This window comes from Vanacampus margaritifer, chromosome 6 (assembly GCF_051991255.1).
Source record: "Vanacampus margaritifer isolate UIUO_Vmar chromosome 6, RoL_Vmar_1.0, whole genome shotgun sequence".
Lineage (NCBI taxonomy): Eukaryota > Metazoa > Chordata > Actinopteri > Syngnathiformes > Syngnathidae > Vanacampus > Vanacampus margaritifer.
The window spans coordinates 11,435,182-11,453,713 of NC_135437.1; the positions used below are offsets into that span (position 1 = coordinate 11,435,182).

Here is an 18,532-nt window from a genome sequence, read left to right on the forward strand (position 1 = left end):
GTCATTAAAATAAAAATGAACGAGAATGAGTATATAAAACTATAATGCATTGTTGTACACTAAATTAAATGTTGCAGCAGGAGATAAAATACTTAAATGAAACCCACCTTGACCAGCTATAATGTTGAAATTCTGCTTGCGCATGAATGCATCAGCGTTAAAAATCCATCATCATTAAGTGTTATGATATAATATACTTTTTCTTTTTATAACGTTGTAATGGTAAGCACAAGTTGCTGCTCTGCATTTTGAGGAAAAGTTAAGAGTGTCATTGACCATCTTTGAAAATTCAATTATAGGTTATTTATTTGTCTTTCATTAATAGGGCCCTCTCTGAATCACTGTGTTTATGATTCTTCCCATGCACGAATGGCCTTTTTGTGGGACTCAATAAGCATTCAAACTTGCCAGTTTTTACACACATGCATTATGCTAAAACTGTGTGGGATCTCAGTACACCGCTTATATGTCAGAAAGATTCGGTGGATGTCTGTCATGACGGGACACTTACAAAAGAAATCAAACTGACCAGGAGTTAGCCATTTGGGTTTGAAGCAGCCATTTTGGGCAAATTCCAGAGCTAGTTCTGTGGAATTTAACAGAAGTAGATGTCATGGACAAATGGCTAAGCTGATTTATTTTTTATTTTTTTGCCTAAGTCATATAATGTGGGCGTAACATGGCATCAAAGTTTGCTAACCTTTTCAACTTCGCTTGTTAGAAAAAAAAAGAAACAGGACAGGGCAAATTTCAGATCTTACACTTTGGGAATTCGCCTAAAGGCTTAGTTTTCTTTCTGTATCATCAGTGTGCTTTTTTAATGATCATCGGTTGGTCACTCCTTATCATGCTGGATTTAATTGATATAATAGCCTAATCGATATAATCAAATTTTGACATCTGTAAAGAAGATGTTTATTTCCATGTGTTTGGTTTTAGAAGAAATAAGGCATATTCTAAGGAGATTTATTTTAAGGTTATATCACGCACTACTCACTAATCATGAGACATTGAAAGAGCGCTACAAAATGCTGAAGTCAGTGTACAGGCAACTATGGAGGGATTCTCTCAGTCCTTGATTCCCTGTGTGTGTGTATGTGCGTGTGTGTGCATGTAGTTGTGCGTGTAAGGGGTGCCCTCTCGATGTCTGTTATTTTGAGCGCATCAGCACGTCCGGGCCTGGCCGTCCACGCTTCTCATCTGGAAAATCGCCCCGCGTCCTTCCTTCACCTTTGCCGTATCCGTGCCAAGCCGCAACTGCTTGATTTGTAACTTGATTTCAGGGGAGGGGGGAAAACCTGTAGATTATCCCGTTTCATTAAGACTGGGCGGGGCGGAAGGAAAAAAAACTCAGCTCGTGTCGGAGAAAGAAGAAATCAATTTAATACAGACTTAACTGAAGGAAATTGCATATTCTGCTTGTATGTGCTGAACAGGCACTTTTCTTTTCCTCACTAGAGACCTGCCTCCCTATTAATTGCATTGTGTATGTGTGTGTGTGTGTTTGTTTGTGTGTGTTTTTGTCATTTGCATCCATCTGTGTTAGGCACTTGAGTGTCATATGTTGTAGGTCAGTTTTCAGACCTCTGCCATGGCGTCCAGCTCGATGTGCTTCTTTTTCACAAGCGGACAGCTAAACTGCAATTAATGCATTCCATTGTGTTTGATAGTTTCACACATTCAGGAAAATGACTAATAGTGCATCTGCTATTATGGCGATTATTTACCCCCCCATCTTCAAAAAGGCAGATGCCGATATTCATCAAAATGCTAAATATGGGTGTAATCTATCCCATTGTGAAACAGTGAAACGTTAAAGTGATAAACTCAACTCAGCTCCATTTTATTTATCCAAACCGCAACACATAGACGTCATAACGTAACTAGGCGTCATTTCCTCTTTTAACTTTCTACGGCCAATAAAAGACATTATATTCATGTCACTCACCACACTAATAAAATAATTGGTTTCCTCCTTGCCTCAAAAGTGTGGTTCTGTTCTGCGTCGCCATATTTCGCCATTTTTGTTTACTCTTGTTTGTGTATTTCGGGTGGGTTGCGCGCGAGACGCACATATTTATTTGCCGTACATGCATATACTGTATGTGTGTATGTGTAAATACCGTAGAAACAAAAAATCTTGTGAAAACGCAGCAGAGAAATCAATGTAGTCAAGTTAGGCTCGTTTAACAAGTGGCAACGTAAGATGGAAGTAGTTCATACTCAAAGATGAAGATTCCTTGCGATTGGATGTTATTCTGGCTTTAAAAAACCCACACAAGAACAGATTCAGGTTTTTGCGCGTGTTTACATGACCTTTGAAAACTCGAATGTCGCCAATATTTGTGTTTTGAAAGGGTTATTGACTGCATGTAAATGTAGTCTCTGTGTGTATGTTGCGGTTATTGTATGAGTGCAAATGTGACTGAACCTGATGTGGAGTAGTCAGCTTGATATTTATGAATAAATGTCATCATTGTGACAACATGATGTATGGGTTCCCTTTGCCTTCCCTCCTCTTTTTTTTTGGCTAAAAATACACATCCATGATAAAATACGGTCTTAAGCGCAGATGACCAATTTAGCGTGGCGTGTTGCGGACAAGGTCACGAGAGATCCGGGCGACGTTCCTCCCTATGAGGCCGTTTTCCTAATCTATGGCGCAAGAAGAGAGGGGCCTCAAAGTCGTTTCTCTAATTGCTTTTATAAGGTGCCCTTTTCACACGCTGTCTTCCCTGCTCGTTCACTTTCACTGCCACTACAACACCTTACTTCCGCACCTGCTCGGGGAAAAGAAGCAGTTTAATTTAGTTGTCACTTTTTTATCAATGCTGTGTATTGACGTCAAAGCATTTCATAAAGTTTGGGCCAAATTTCTTTACCCCTTGATAATTTTTGAGTTGGAAGCATCTTCTGCAGGGTTGTTGTTTTGCAGTTGGGTCCAGAAATATTTGGACAATGACCGTTTTTATGGTGGGCAGTATGATGGGGATTATTGGTTGACGATTTTTATGGTGGGCAACACGCTGGACTAGTGGTTGATGGTTTTTATGGTGAGCAGCATGGTGGACCAGTGGTTGACGTTTTTATGGTGGGCAACACGATGGATTAGTCGTTGATGGTTTTTTATGGTGGGTGGCATGGTGGATTGTTTTTATGATAAGCATCACGGAGGACTAGTGGTTGGCGGTTTTATGGTGGTCAGCACGCTGGACTACTTGTAGATGTTTTTTATGGTGGACACTTTTGTGGAAATTATATGGTTTGGTTGAACATTTTTGGCATTTAAATAGCCAGTGGTTAAATCTCCTGTATTGCGTGCTCTCTTTGTATGTTGCTTCTCCAAATGTGTGTTAAATTAGTTACGTATCATCAATGCTAATTTCCTTTATCCTGTCTTTTGCACATTGCATTACACAGGAGGACACAATTTGTCTTGAGTTAGGACAGCTGTTTTTCATTGAACTTGTGCTTATCTGGAGGGTAAGCTGAGGAGAAAAAACTTCTTTTTTTCCAAATTGTTCCCCAGTGTTATGTTAGCCATCAAGTCAAGTACAAATTTTTCATTTTTCATTTTATTTATTTATTATTATTATTATTATTATTACAATATTCTGTTCTATGAGCCCCCAAAAGTATAAACACAGTATTCTGCATTTGTGGAATTTGAATTAATTAATTATTTCAGGGTGCGGCCATTTTGCCTTGTACTGTTACTTTCTGTCAACTGCAAATGGCATCACAATGCCAAAGGGCTCAGGTAACAACTGTTACGGCTAATCTGTTTTCTGTGTTTGGTCGTTTGACGTTCCGATTTTTTTTCATAATTCATGTTCCACAAATGCAAAAATAATCAAAATTCTGAGTTCAGACTAGTGGGGGACATTTTTTTTTTTAAATTTTAGACTTCCCCATTAAACTAGCAGACTTTAGCTAGACGAAATTATATGGTTTATACATTTCGGTATTTAAATACACAATTTTTAATACTCTCATTACTATTTTTTATGTGTTAATTTTACAGTAAATTTCAACCGGGAGTGAGAAACATCTTGAAGGATACACGCTTTGCCTCTTGTCTTGAGAATTCTGAAATTTTTGATTTCTTTAAAAATGACAAATTTGGTCTATATTACTTATTTGGTTGTTACTAACATAACTATGAGATTAATTTTTGAAAAATAATTTCCAGTTTAATACATTTTGTAGAAACTTTATTTGGACGTATTGTTATTTACGTCGCAACGCATTCAGTGCATAGTGACGGATAATGGTGGCATGAACTCTGCCGAACAATGTGAAACGTCCATAAAGAAAGCAAGTTAAGCCTTGTAGCGTTCCTAAAAAAACAACATGTGATTGGAAGAGTCATCCTCCCCCACGCCGTGCTATCGTCATTCACCAGACGCATTCAAGAGTTTTGATCCAAGAGTTTTGACCTTCCCTTTAGGAACGCTATGGAGGCTTACCTTGCTTTCTTTATAGGCATTTCACATTGCTTGTCAGAGAGCCTGCCGGCATTCTACGTCACTGCGCACGGAATGCGTTGTGACGTAAATAACAGTGGTGGCGTACGTCTGAATAAAGTTTCTACAATATGTATTAATTAAATTATTTTTTGAAGAATGATTCTCATAGTTATGCTAGTAACAACCAAATAAATAATATAGAGCAAACTTGTCATGACAGTCAGGGTTCCTTTTAAAGGAGAACTCAACAGGAAGTCAGACTCTTGCTCTACGCCTCACTAAGATTTGAAATTGGCGCTCAAAGGGGGTGTTGCCTGGAGGACCGTTGGGTTGCGAATGGGAAGAGGGTTGGGCGTGGTCTGGTTGTGATTGACAGCAGCAACTCACTAAGAAGCCGTTTAAGGAGGCTTGTACAAGACTGAGCCGGCGGGTGGCGGGGGCGACTGCGTCTTGTGCCACAAGTGACGTAGTCTGTAACTTCTCGTGTAATGAGAGGACAAACAGCGAAATTGTGTTTATCTCAGTGTTTAACCTTAAGGTGGCACCAAACACACATTTTTTTGCCCCCAAATCAAGATTCAAACAAACATGTACTAAAATGTAAAAATAATTACCAGGACATATAAACAGCATTTGTAGACACCAGTTTATACAGTTTACCAACAACAAAAAAAGTTGATTAAGTGTTGAGTTATGCTTTAAGTAGTGTTGTACGATACTTTCTCATTTCTTCACAGCAAGAGAGTGAGAACAGGTGCGAAAGAATAATTCAAAAAGTGTGGGTTAAGTTTAAATGTGTTTAAACTTCGAATAAGAGGTACAACTTTAAAAAAAGATGTGTGTTTTTTTTATTTATAAACAGCCTCTATATTGCAGTTTTTCACGTGTCATGAGTGTTTCTGGAACAGCTTTGGGCAAAGGGAGGGCTGCGTTTGATTTCTTAAGTGTTGTCCCTCCATAGGTGATCTCTGAAGGTAGCCAAGAGGTGACGCAAGATGGAAGCAGGGGTTAAAGTATGAGCGGGAGTGCCCGAGGAGGATTAGGGGATGAGATTGAGCCGAGTGCATTAAGGCAGTGTATTATTTGGCGGTTCCACTTGCTTGCGTCCATTAGGGTTGGCTGCCGTGCTGTTTAAGAGGTCAACTAAGTGTGCACGCGTGTTTTTTAAGAGTTACTAGAGTGGTCCAGTGTCTTATTGAACAGGATGGGTCTCCCCCTGCTCTAATACCTCTTCATTTTATTGGATTGGATGGCCCCAGTTATAATTGTATTAGTTTTTACCCCCACTTTCCATTCTCCCCACCCTTGTTCTTATGCCATCTACCTACTCAGCAGTGACCACTGTGTACTCTTCAGTAGAGAACTCCTCCTGCAACAACACCCACCCACACCCTCCCCACTGCAACAACCCTACATCACATTCCCACACAAGCAAAGGGCATCCTACTTTAGTTTAGGGGATATTTTCCAAACCCACTCACAATTGGCAAAAATCGTATATATAGAGAGGCTATACTTTCAAAATTCCGTAGGCCTACATATTTATTTTCCACTAGTGTGAAAAAGTGTTTGCCCCTTCCTGATTTTTTTTGTTTGCCACACTGAAATGTTTCCAGTCATCAAACTGATTTAAATATTAGTCAAATACACCACAAACACAAGTTGCAGTTTTAGAAATGAAGTTTTTAAAAATGTATTATTATTACGGGAGAAAAACCCACTTGGCCCTGTTTGAATAAGTGATTGCCCTCTCAAACTAATACCAGCAACTGGTTGATGATGATTTAAAGTAAAGTCAAAAAATTTCTACTCAATGATATGTTCAAGCCTAAATGTGGCTTTCGGATTAATATGGCATTGTCAGAGGTTGGCTCGGCAATTAAATTTGAGCGTCCATCATTTGGTAGTCGTCAACCCTTTCGTCATCGTCAATCCGTCAATATTTCAAGCCGAACCACATTGTGATCATCAATTCGTCATTCGTCGATTGCTCAGCCAAATTAGCATCCATCAATGTTTCTGTCATTCAAAGTGGAAATCTGTCAATGCTCCGTCATTCATCATTCTGGACGTCCATTATTAACGGATTGACGATTACAGTGGCCGACAAAACCCCCTTCCGGCAATGCTTAGTTCGTCAATTTTTCGAAGTTTCCCATCAATCTGCAACAAAATGGATGTCCGTAATTGACAGAATGCCCACATCTGTGCATTGTGGAATATGAATGAAGAAGCAAAATCCGTTTTACCTCTTGATGTTGACTAAAAATGACATCACAGTGCCTAAGGTCTCAGGTACCAACCGTCATAACTCACCTGTTTTCTGTGTTTGGTCATGTGACGTTCAGATTTTTCAGCTGAGGAGGAAAAGCCTCTTAAGACACTCTACACTACGGGATAATCGCTCAAAATAATGTTTTTACAAGACCGGACAATCGTGCCTATGGAAAACCGCTCAAATTCTGCCTGATTATCGATGTGTGTGTACCCTGCTTACGTAAGTCAGTCAGATCTGGCTGTTGCTGCAGTGTCAGCGATTACACTGGAGTGAACCACTGCCTCTCACTGTCCCCTTGCCCTTGAAGAGGCCAGAAGTCATCAGGCTCCTCATAAAAAAAAATCGATTGCGTTCTCCCGATCCTTTTCTATCCATTTTTTCCTCCGCCTTCCAAAACCTGGCCATCTGTCTAATTGTTCACCTCCATGGCTTTAATGCTTTTTACATGCCCCCCTTTCCCACTTCTTTCCAGGCAATAAACTTTATTTTCTTCGCAAGACTTCAATCTACAGGAGGGTGGGGTTGGGGGGATGGCAGGTTGCTCACCTTCTCCCTGCTGGATTTGCTCCAGTGGGCCCCACTTCAACCCCCCACTCATCTCCCATCTCTCAATCTCTCTCCCTCCGTCTTCTCCATATGAGTTTGTCAAGCTGACACATGCACTCATCTTCTCTGCTGGTCACCCTTCCTCTCACGCTGACCTCTTAATGATCCCACTGCTGCCTGGCTTGACCTTGTTTCCACCTGAATATTCCTCATTTCTCCACCAAATTTCTCTCTCATGCACAATTGAAGCACACGTCAAACCGCAAGCGCATTTAGCGGACTATTTCTTCTCTTCTAAACTGTGCGAAAGTGTCTCCAAATGTGAAACAGTTGTCTCCCCTCACCTGTGATTACTGCTGTGTGCATATCATATAAGCGGGCGCCCTTATAATCCCATCTATAATGGCCACAATCAGCACTTTAATGCTTTGTAATATCATCCATGTAATGGTAGAGTGTAGCAGCAAGAGAATAATTCAGGCATAGATAATGGTGTGATTGCGCGTTTTTACCCTTGAGTCACAACATTGAGTTTGTTGTGTGTGTGTGCGTGAGTGTGTGTGTTTGCATGTATAAATACATCCCATGGTGGTTAAGTTGCCTGTAAAATGCCTGAAGAAACACATTTCCATCAGCGGGCTCTCTTAACCCTTCACCGTGGCTTGTACTCACCGCTCCACAGAGCGTCCTTGCTGCGAGTGTCATGTACGCTTTGCTGAGCCGAGGGAGACGCTCACATAAGATACACACGGGCTGCGGAAAGCTCTTGCGGGGGTGTAATGTGAGCTGACAGTCATCCTTGGGGATGGCAGCGACAACAGCGTCCAGGATTCCTGGTGATGCCAAACTCAAAAAGCCATCAGGGAGTTCTGAGAGTCAAATGGAGCATATGTCCGGAGGAGCTTTGACAGGCTTCATTACAATTACGTACAGTGATACCTTGACATATTTTCTAATAAGAAAAATTGTTTTTCTAAACATACAGTAATGACATAATACAACAGAATGTAAACAATTACTGTTTTTTTTGGTAACTTTGTATTTAACTACTTTAGCATAGATGGGTCACCATGATTTTGCCTGCAGTCCTGTTCTAAGTATCATTCACCCAGAGTTTTTTTTTTGTATGTGTGTGTCTTGTACCACTTGCTATTCTAAAAAAAACAACAACCCAACAACCGATAATTATATAATTCAAAGGACCATAATGTATTGCAAGACCAAACCTACACACTCGGCTCCAATTCCTGATTTCACTCACTAGGCCAGTGGTTCTTAACCTGAGTTCAATCAAACCCCAGGGGTTCAGTGAGTCAATCGCAGGGGTTCGGCGGAGGTCAAAACACCCCCCCGACTCGACCGATATGATTCATGATGATACGCCCATTGGCTGCATGTGATCACGCTACATTGCTTGGCCTATCAGTGCTGAAGGGAATTTAGTGTGCTCAGTTGTCGACTTGTGGCTGTTGTGATGGTCCGTCGTGTAATTTCTTTATTATTGTAATCCCATTCATACGAACTATGTTGAGCACAAAAAAAAAAGTGGTCGGATGAATTTGTGCAATATGAATTTACATGTATAACGGAACGTATGGTATTCCACAGGGCCCAATTCTGGGACCTCTGCTGTTTTCATTGTATCTGGTGCCCTTTGGTTCCATCTTAAAATGTTTTAGGTGATCTATAAACAGTTGAGTTGAGTTGAGTGATGGGAGTCAGCATCCTAACTGCATGATTTGAAATGCCAAGCTGAGCAATTCTAGTCCAGCACAAGTAGCCATCTAGCAAAACTAAAGGAGCGCTTCCTTAAAGGTGCATTGTGCCGTTTAAAACGGTAATATTAAAGCTTTTTCTATATCATGCATGCTCCACCAATGCCAAGATGAGTATGACGAGTCCTGACTTTTTTACTCTGACTACACCTATCAGCTTTTATCTTCCCTTTGTAGTAGAGTGTGCGGACCCTGACACTCCACAGTTTATTTGGGGAGGGGCAGAGTTTTTCTTACCTCATTTGAAGTCATGTCTTCGTTTGTCAACTGTGGCTGTTGCTTTAAGATCATGCACGTACTCGCACGCGCACCATGAATGAGCCTGACACAGATGCAGCAGTTACGCTTTGGGCCAGAGGTGGCAGTCACGAGTACAAACTGTACAAATACCCTTTAAGTTGCATGGAGATGGCGAATACAAGAACATTTGTCAATTCAATTCTCAATTGCTTACTCAATTCAAGATGAAAAGAGCCAGATTCGATGAAAAGGCTAATTTCCCCGTTCATTCTGTTCACCAGTTAACTCTATGCCAGTGTCTTGATTTTTTTTATTTTTCATTAAAGAAGGGTTTGGTCAATGTGCTGGAAACTGGTGGGGTTCAGTTCCTCCAACAAAGTTAAGAACCACTGTTATATATATTGAAGTCCTAGAAGTTTTTTTCATACAAATGACATACTATGACAATTACATTTCATTAAACCATTTTATTTCTTTAGATTCTCTTACAATGCTTTTATTTTTATTTTTTAGATTTAAATACAATGCAGTACTGTTTTTGTCTTTATTAAAAACATGTAATAATAATGGTGGTTTTTGGGGATGCGGCTGATTAATTCCACTTGGTAAAACTAATTTTATACACTGATAACACCCGAGTCCAGTTACCAGAGTATCTTGTTTTATTGAATTATATTAACAGAGGAAGTAAGACCAATAACCAAGCTTGGTTGTTACATTTTGTGTTTTAAACTTAAAATTTTAAATTTTTCTGTTTTGTCCCTGCAGCACAAAGCCCGAGTGGAAGCCATGATGTGCGACCTGGCCTCTTTCCGCAGTGTCAGGGAGTTTGCAGACTCTTTCAAAGCCAAAAAACTGTGAGTACAAACAATATTCGGGTTCTCTTTGGTTGATAAGACACAAAAGCTCTGTTTGCATGAGAATGCATTTTTATGCTATAATGATCATGTAAAAAAAATTGGTAGGTTTATAACCACATATTGGAACAGCAATTTGACAAATAGACTTGTTTACCATGATGCCGCATGCACATTACCCCCCACATACACACACACACATACACACTTTCTATGACTGACTTAGGCCATCTGTCCATCTGAAAATTCAAACGTGACCCTTGAGTATAAAAATTTGCCTACCCCTGTTGTAGACCCATTTTCATGTATTCTAATAAAGGACGTCCAGACTATTCTTGAGGGAGACAAGGACTGAGGGGTCAGCGTGTGTACTTTTGTCCATTTACTGACTGACATTGGCCCCGTGGACTTGATGGTTCTTATTCTGTGGTGGTCAGCATGTGTTTCATTGGCCAGTAGCATCGGTGCTATTTCGGGTGTCATGCATATTTTGTCATCAATATTGCTCAACTACCTCCGGGTCTCTTTTGGCAGCATGCACGTGTGTGCATTTATATATATATATATTTGCTTGTTTGTTTGTGTGAGTGTGTGTGTGTGTTGGCATTAGTGTTGAGGGTTTGAGGCTCTTGGGAAGAGGCACAGCAGCCATGGCCCGGAGCAGCCCGGAGGCAGGGTATGACCATCCAGGACATGAGTCTTGGGGCCGAGCCAAACCTCACAGAGGTTTCCCCTCCTATAATTTCCCCTCCGCCCAGTCATACTGAAGCTTTGACCTTCCTATAATCCCACCTATCCACGTAATCCGTTTTATGTCATATGTAATGAATCTCCGTTTATGCAGGAGATACATACCAGGTCCACCTGCAATTGGTGAAAATCGGCCGTATAGAGACCATATTAAAAACACTTTAGAAAAAGTTATAACCCTCCCACACACTTTACACACATTTCAAAAAATGAAAACACACAACATAAATAAATTTGAACACATAATAAATATTGCAAGAATATAATGTATAGAAAATATTGTATGGACTATAGTATCTGTGTGTTTGATTGGCTCAAACTCTGCTGAGTCTGCTTGTGGGTGTCTGGGAATAAGCTGGGGCCAAAATCACTTGCTGTCGACTAAAGATGTCATCACCCTTGCTTGAGCACCGTTGATGTCATTTTCAGTCAACAGCATGTGGCAAAATGTGTTTTTAACTAATTTGCTCGCAAAAACGTTTAAAAAGAGTCTATTTTAAATATTGCCATGGGCCCAAAAACGTTTTTATATGTTTTTTTATTTTAAAAAAAATGAAGAAGTTTTTTTAATGCTAGAGCATACAGAAGACTTTGATGTAGCCTCTGACCTGAAGAGGTTGCTTAAAGCAATGGTAGTTATTACAAAAAACGGCCAGCAATTGACAGCAGAGTATAAGAGATCAACCAGGGCCATGTTGCAACAAGCTCTTTTCCTCAGTATTTTCAACAGGTTTGTGCATAATGATGAAACTTTGCTATATTTTAATGCTAATTGCTACAAAACGGACACAAATATACTTTTTTTTCCTGATGAACGAAGAGACTCTAATCTTTCTTTTGATAGGTTCCATGTTTTTATAGCAATAGAACACAATATTCCGTGGGCCTTGCAAAATCAGTCAAAATCCAGTAAAACAGCCGAGAGCGAAGGGGGTTGCTTCAGTGAAAATGGCTGGAAGTGAATGAGTTAAAGGTATTGTACGGTATGTGAAAAATAATGAAGCTATCAAATGAATTCTAGACAAAATATTACCTTTCTACTGCTGAAAATGGCTAAATGAGTCAAGTATCTTTTTAAAATAAGACTGGTATTGGCACCGATACCTCTTAAAAACCTCTAAAATGCTACTGTAGTTATAATATTAGTTTTTATGGGGGATACTACCTATCTTTTCCAATTTGTTTATACGCTGAGTATCTCTTGTCACCTCTCAGTCTGTCGCTCTGACTTTTAGCTCACTATTTTGGCAAGGTTGTATTTCTTCATTAGTGGTGCTGTTGAGGTTGTGGGGGGTGTGGGGGAGGGACTCCCAGGGGACATCAGAGTACATTAATTCTCATCACAAGGCGAACGGAGCAGAGTGGAGGCTGGGAGCTCTGAGCTGTGAATGGCACTGGGCAGCTGTCTGAGTCTGCCACCACTCTATTACTGCGCGTATGTCTTCGGGCATAACGCACGCAAACACGAGCATCGTGCGTGCATGCGCGTATACACTCAAGAAAAATAGAACGGAGTCCGCACGAGCACAATAATACTTCGGCAGTGTGTCATTGACAGGTGAAATGTAATCAGTTTTTTTCCCTTTTCCCCCTCTCTCGTTTCTCACTCCCTTGCTTTTAAGTGCTTTAGTCAGTGGCTTTCACGCTGCTTTGTGTTCCATTGACCCCGATTCTGCTTTAATTGCCTGTCCTTTGAAATGAAATTACCTGGATATTGATATTGTTCAATGCAGGGCAATTTGGTGGCAGCGTAATTGACGGAGAGCGGCACTGACAGAGTGCCCTTAATACGATTTCTACTGAACGCTTCGTAATTAACACGTGCCATTTGTTCCTGGGCGCATTCATCCTGGTGTCATTGCAGACATATTACTCTACATTACAGGTGTAACAGTACTTGTATTCAAATTTATATGTATGGAACATTCAGTAAGGTGGAAGTCCTAATCAGATATTTTTCATTCATTTCACATTCATTGGATTTTGAAAATTTGCTGTTTCTGCGTCTGGTCTGATCCCTCTGCAATGCATAAAGAAGTACTCTTATATAAATAATGTGATTTGATCAAGACAACTCTAGTCCAAACACACCTATTTTCACCTGTTGCAGGTGGGTGTTGCATATATCCCACGTGGTTCTTTGTGTGTCTACTTTGAACTCAAGACCTCCATCTACCTGTTCAAGGGAGACAATAAGTGAATGGCACATCAGAGAATAGATTCAAAAAAGACGTTTACGAGGCCCGTGCCCACTGAGCGATTTAGTCAAGCACAATTGCAGTAAACCAGTGCCAAAAAATATAGTTGGTGACTCTCCTCTGCACGTCCACTAACATTCTACAATGGAAAAAATCAGGTTTTGAGGCGCCACATACAATATACTGAACTTTTAAGTATTTTTTTTAGAAAGGAAGTCAACCCTAAAATATTTTAACAATATGTTCAATGAAGTGACAGTCCCACTAGTCTAAACCCAGTATTCTGATTTCTTAGAGAAAATGAATTAAGCAGCAAAATCCACTTTTGTTTATCCATCCAAGGGGGAGGTCATTTTCTCACTTGCCGTCGACTGAAAATGACATAAAAGTTGCTCTGGGCTCAGATAACAACCTATCATGGCTCTGCTTGCGAACATCATATGACTAAACTCAGTAAACAGGTGAGTTGTGATTGATCGTTAACTCAACCCTGAGCAACTGTGATGTGATTTTCAGTGATTATTCATATTTTTGGGTTGACATCCCTTTAACTCATTTTCTCCCCCCCCAAAAAATAAAATAAAATAAAAACAATTTTAAATATTGCATGGTCCCAAAAACTTATTTAAACGTTTAAAAAACTTTTTTTTATTTTTTATGGTAGAGCATACAGAAGCCTTTGATGCAGTCTTGAAGAGGTCACTTAAAGCAATTTTTATTACTAAAAACAGCCAGCAGGTGGCAGCAGAGTATAAGAGATCAACCAACCATGCTCAACCAATGATGAAACTTAGCTATTTTCTAATGCTAATTGCTGCATCACGGAAACAAATAGAAATATATGTTTTTTTCTCCATGATGAATGAAGAGACTCTAATCTTTCCTTTGGTAGGTTCCATGTTTTAGAACACAATATTCAGTGGGCCTTGCAAAATCAGTCCAAATCCAATAAAACAGCATAGAGCGAAGGAGGTTTCTTCAGTGAAAATTGCTGCCAGTGAAGGAGTAAATGAACAATAAAAATATGGTGTGATTGTCATGGAATTTATGGATTGCTAAAAAGACAGAAAATAGGCAAAATAAACTGGAGAGTATAATTATTTTGAGAGGCTGTTGGTAATGATTGATTACCCCATTCACTCTCTGCAGTCGAGCTTTTCTGTGTTGACTGGTGGGCGGGTCGGTTTTGTGTGTGTTTGTTTTCTGTCAACAATAAAATGTAGTGGTAATGGCTAATAGTCTGAGTCCAGCTCTCGCACATACACTGGCAATATCCTCCGTGCTGGCCCACATTATCACGGAGGTCAGGGGCCGTACCCAGGGGGGTTATTTAAAGTAAATATATAAACGGATGCCTCCCCGTTTGGTAGTTAACATCCTCGTTTGAGCGGCGCTGAGATTGCACAGTGCAGCGCTGGCCGTGTTGTGAGAGGCCTTTAATGTGGAGAGCGGGACCGTGCTTTGGGCGGCAACAGGCCTATTAAAGGCCTTCATTAGAGCCGCACTTATGAGAGCGGGACTAACGGGTGGGCAGTTGGATTAACAGGGCTCTCGCATTACAAGCTCACAGCTGGCTTCAGATCGCCAGACCTTGGTGATTGCAGTTTTTCAGAACCAAATGGGTGTAAATAAAATGACCAAGTAGACAACAGGTGTCAAACTCGCATCATTTCATCCGGCTCACGGATGAAAATTCTTCATGTTTCTTGCTAAATGGGGTAATTCTTTTCATTTTGGTAAACAATTTGTACTTGAAATTGCAGTCATTCTTAACAGGTATTGTAAGCATTTTTTTCCACCAAATCCCATTTTATCTATTTACCTTTTTCTGTCTTTATCTAAATCTAGAAGAAATTTAAAATCTGCACAAGATACGGTTAATGTAGTGGATTATTGCATTTCCCGTCATTGATTGATTCGCTGGTAATGCGTGATTAAGCCTTGGTGGAGGTCAACTTTACTCATTGAAATGAATGAAAATGCCATTAATCCACTCGGCCTTAACATTTAATTTTTTTTAGAATTTTATAATTAGCTTTTTTTAAATAAAAAAATAACACTTGAAAACACACACAAATAATAAACTAAAACAATATCAAGAAATTAATAGTGTTTCCTAAATTGCTAAATTTTTCACTTCCCTTCAACTGATTTTAATGTTTGTCACCATCTTGTCTTTTTTGGCACACTTTGCTCTCTTTCAGTTTCTTTTTATTGACAAAGGTCAATATTCCTATAGCCGATAGCCTTTATGGACTCCTCCTACTTTATTACATTACATAAGATACTATTTACAGTAATTTCTGGACTGTAAACCGCTACTTTCTTCACTTGCATTCGACACTGCGTCTAATACAAAGGTGCTGCTTATCCTTCAAATCACAAGGGGGGGCACTATAAAGGAAGCGCAAGAACGTCAGGCAGAGCAAACCAAACCAAGTGAGCCCAAATACAGTAGGAGAGACAGAACAAGAGCGAGACAATTTGCGCCCTCATTATGGAAAAGAAAGTAGCGGAAACCCGGTGCGGTAACATTAAAACACCTGCGGCTTACAGTCGGGTGCGGCTTATATGTGTAACAAACTCGAGTATTCCCCAAATTTAGCTAACGCGGCTTATAGCCAGGTGCGCCTTATAGTCCAGAAATTACTATATTATTACGCTCATGCCAAGTACTTGACATGTGTTTTTCTATTATTTCAAATAGACGTTATCAGCTTTATCTGTATCTCTTTACTGTGTGGGACCATGTGAACTGATGGTGGCCGTATGTCCACTGTCTTTGTCTCTTGAGGCTGTTGCTCATACGGTGTCTCCTCACCTTATTATATTTTAACGCGCGCCGCAAGTGCGTCCCACCGCGGAAGTGCTGAGGTGGGCGTTCTTGAAGTTGACGAGGTTTGTGCTCTTTAATGAACCTTGCGTGTGCGGGAGGCCTGAAGGTGATCGCTACTGTACACTTCTATGTAATATCACGGGATGGCTCATTATAGTGGGAGCATAACAATTCGCACATTAATTTTCCAGCATCCAGTTTTTAATTAATCCAGTAGGCAGTCTTAAACACAGGGTACACAAATTGCCTCCGGCCTCATAATTAATTCTAATGGAAGAAATTAAAAATTGGTGGGGTGTGTTTGGATTGTTCGTCTGTGTTACAGTGGCTCCGAGCTCGCTGGAGCGACGCTGTCACCGACAAGCATCTCTTACTGCCTGGACCAATCTAGCGGTCTTGGAGCCCCAGCATGCAGATAGATTCATTGTGCTTGTGTGTGTGTGCGCGTGTGTGTGTGGGCGCACTAAAGCATATGTTCCTTTATTGGCCCCCAGCACTTTTGTGTACTAAAATGATAGTTTTTCATTGCCTGGATGAATCTTATGTTCAATTCTTTGGTAGACCCACAGTGTTCATGAGTCAGTGTGAGTGGCTGTCTCAAACTTCAGAATGGTCACTTTGACCCACAACATGATGGAAGCTTAATAAATACATAGAAAATAACGCATAATATCTTTTGGGGGTCTATTTTTTAAAGAAGTACTTCAACAAGGAAGCTTACTTTTTTTTTTTTTTTTTTGATAAAAAAATTTATAATATTTTTTTACCCTCAACATATCAGGTGGATTCACTACTAAACCCTTTTAGGATATTGTCTCCTTTCTTATAAATAATGCCCCCCAAAAAACATTTTGTCTTGTAGGCCCTTGCACATTTTGGTGTGTAACGCCGCAGTGTGCACTCAGCCGTGGAGTTTGACCGAGGACGGCCTGGAGTCCACCTTCCAGATCTGCCATCTGGGTCACTTCCTGTTGGTCCAGTGCCTGCAGGACGTGTTGCGTCACTCGGCGCCCGCCCGTGTAGTGGTGGTGTCGTCCGAGTCCCACAGGTAAGACATGAGAGTGAGCAATTGGTGTATCTTGCCATACTTCTGCCACAGATTCCCTTTAGGCATAATTTTCATCTTCCTGGGTTTTCGACACTACATTGTAACTGGCAATGAGGAATAATGTAGGTATGATTACAAAAGGACCACAGAACCTTTCGAATTTGGAACATTTCCATTGGGTTTAATTGGAGTTTATTGCAGTTCTTCTCAAATAGTGGGGTGCGGTGTGATGTGGTAACCTCAAGGAACATGTTTGTTTATTTTTTATTTTTTTGACGTACTAGAAAAATGTGCAATTGTACATCCACTACAGTAGGTGGCAGTGGCGCTCTCATTGTCAGAGAGTTTGCAAGTAGTATTAGTTCCTCTGCAGTGCTGTAGTTACAACAATTTTATAAACAAATTATACTATCGCGATGGAGACTTGGGGAGGGGTGAAATATTTTCTTCTTCTACGTAACAAAAAGTCATTGAGAAACACTGATTTATTGGAATATATAGGATTAAATCTGGAAATTACACAATCTCAAAAATAATTGGGGAAAATATATTTGATCATCATCCTGATTACAGAAAAATAACTCACAATCCTATTGAATGGTCTTATTTTTGGGGGTTCTACATTTTATACAGTACGTGCTAATTATATATACAGTACAGTAGGATCTTCTTTCACATTGAGTATATTAATTCCTCTGATTCAAAGTTCATTTAGTATGCCACTTGTAACGGTTACCAACCAAAATGGCCACAATAAAAGTTAATATCCAATTTTAACATATTTGTGAAGCTGAAAAATCACGATTTTGCTTCTCATGACAGATTTTTTTTTTTTTGTCATCACATGTAAACTCTCAGAGGAACATACTGTACATCCTGTATCTCAGAAACTATAATATCTACAATAATGCTTTTTTAAAAGAGTTGAAGAGTTTATGTACCAAATATGGTTGTATCACCATTTGGATTACTGGATACCACCCCCAAAATCCAAGAGTACTCCCTCGTTTTTTTTTTTTTTTTTTACAGTGTTGGCAAGTTTTGCATCAATCAAATACTGTCAATAATTCTTTCCTGACATTCCCAGTAAGTGTCATCTTTTACTTTGCCACTATCAATGTAATAATAGTGTGACCTTCAGTGAATTTGGGTCTCAAAGTGTCGCCCCCACCCTTAGCCCGCTGGAGTGTGGCGCTGCGCAAAGCATAACTCACATAACAGTACAGCTGTGTGATCCACTGGAACAAGCGTGCACATGTTCTCCTGGTCTCAGGTCATTCTGCCGAGCTTCGATCAATCAACTGGGCTCAGGCCCTTCTGACTGAGAAACGAGATCGATGCCACACGGCCGGCTCTGCTGCCCCGTCATACGCGCCAATCCTGAGCTCGGGGCTCGCAGATCACTGCGAGACATCATGCTTGTCCGCTGTATGACAGCATAGGAACGAGACGCTGGATGAAAGACAGACGGACCGACTGCCGGCAAGTAGGGAGGAAAATGAGGCAGAAAAGGGGCTGAGTGTACCACTGCAGCA

At 40.3% G+C, this 18,532-nt stretch overlaps 1 protein-coding gene across 1 annotated transcript in view; it reads left to right on the top strand.

The window, feature by feature from the left end:
* wwox (WW domain containing oxidoreductase) overlaps window positions 1–18,532 on the top strand; it is a 182,778-nt gene that overhangs the window by 46,905 nt on the left and 117,341 nt on the right. The window contains exons 6-7 of the mRNA XM_077567910.1: window positions 10,077–10,165; window positions 16,812–16,997. Coding sequence (XP_077424036.1) covers window positions 10,077–10,165; window positions 16,812–16,997 — 275 coding nt within the window. The remainder of the gene's footprint in view (window positions 1–10,076; window positions 10,166–16,811; window positions 16,998–18,532) is intronic.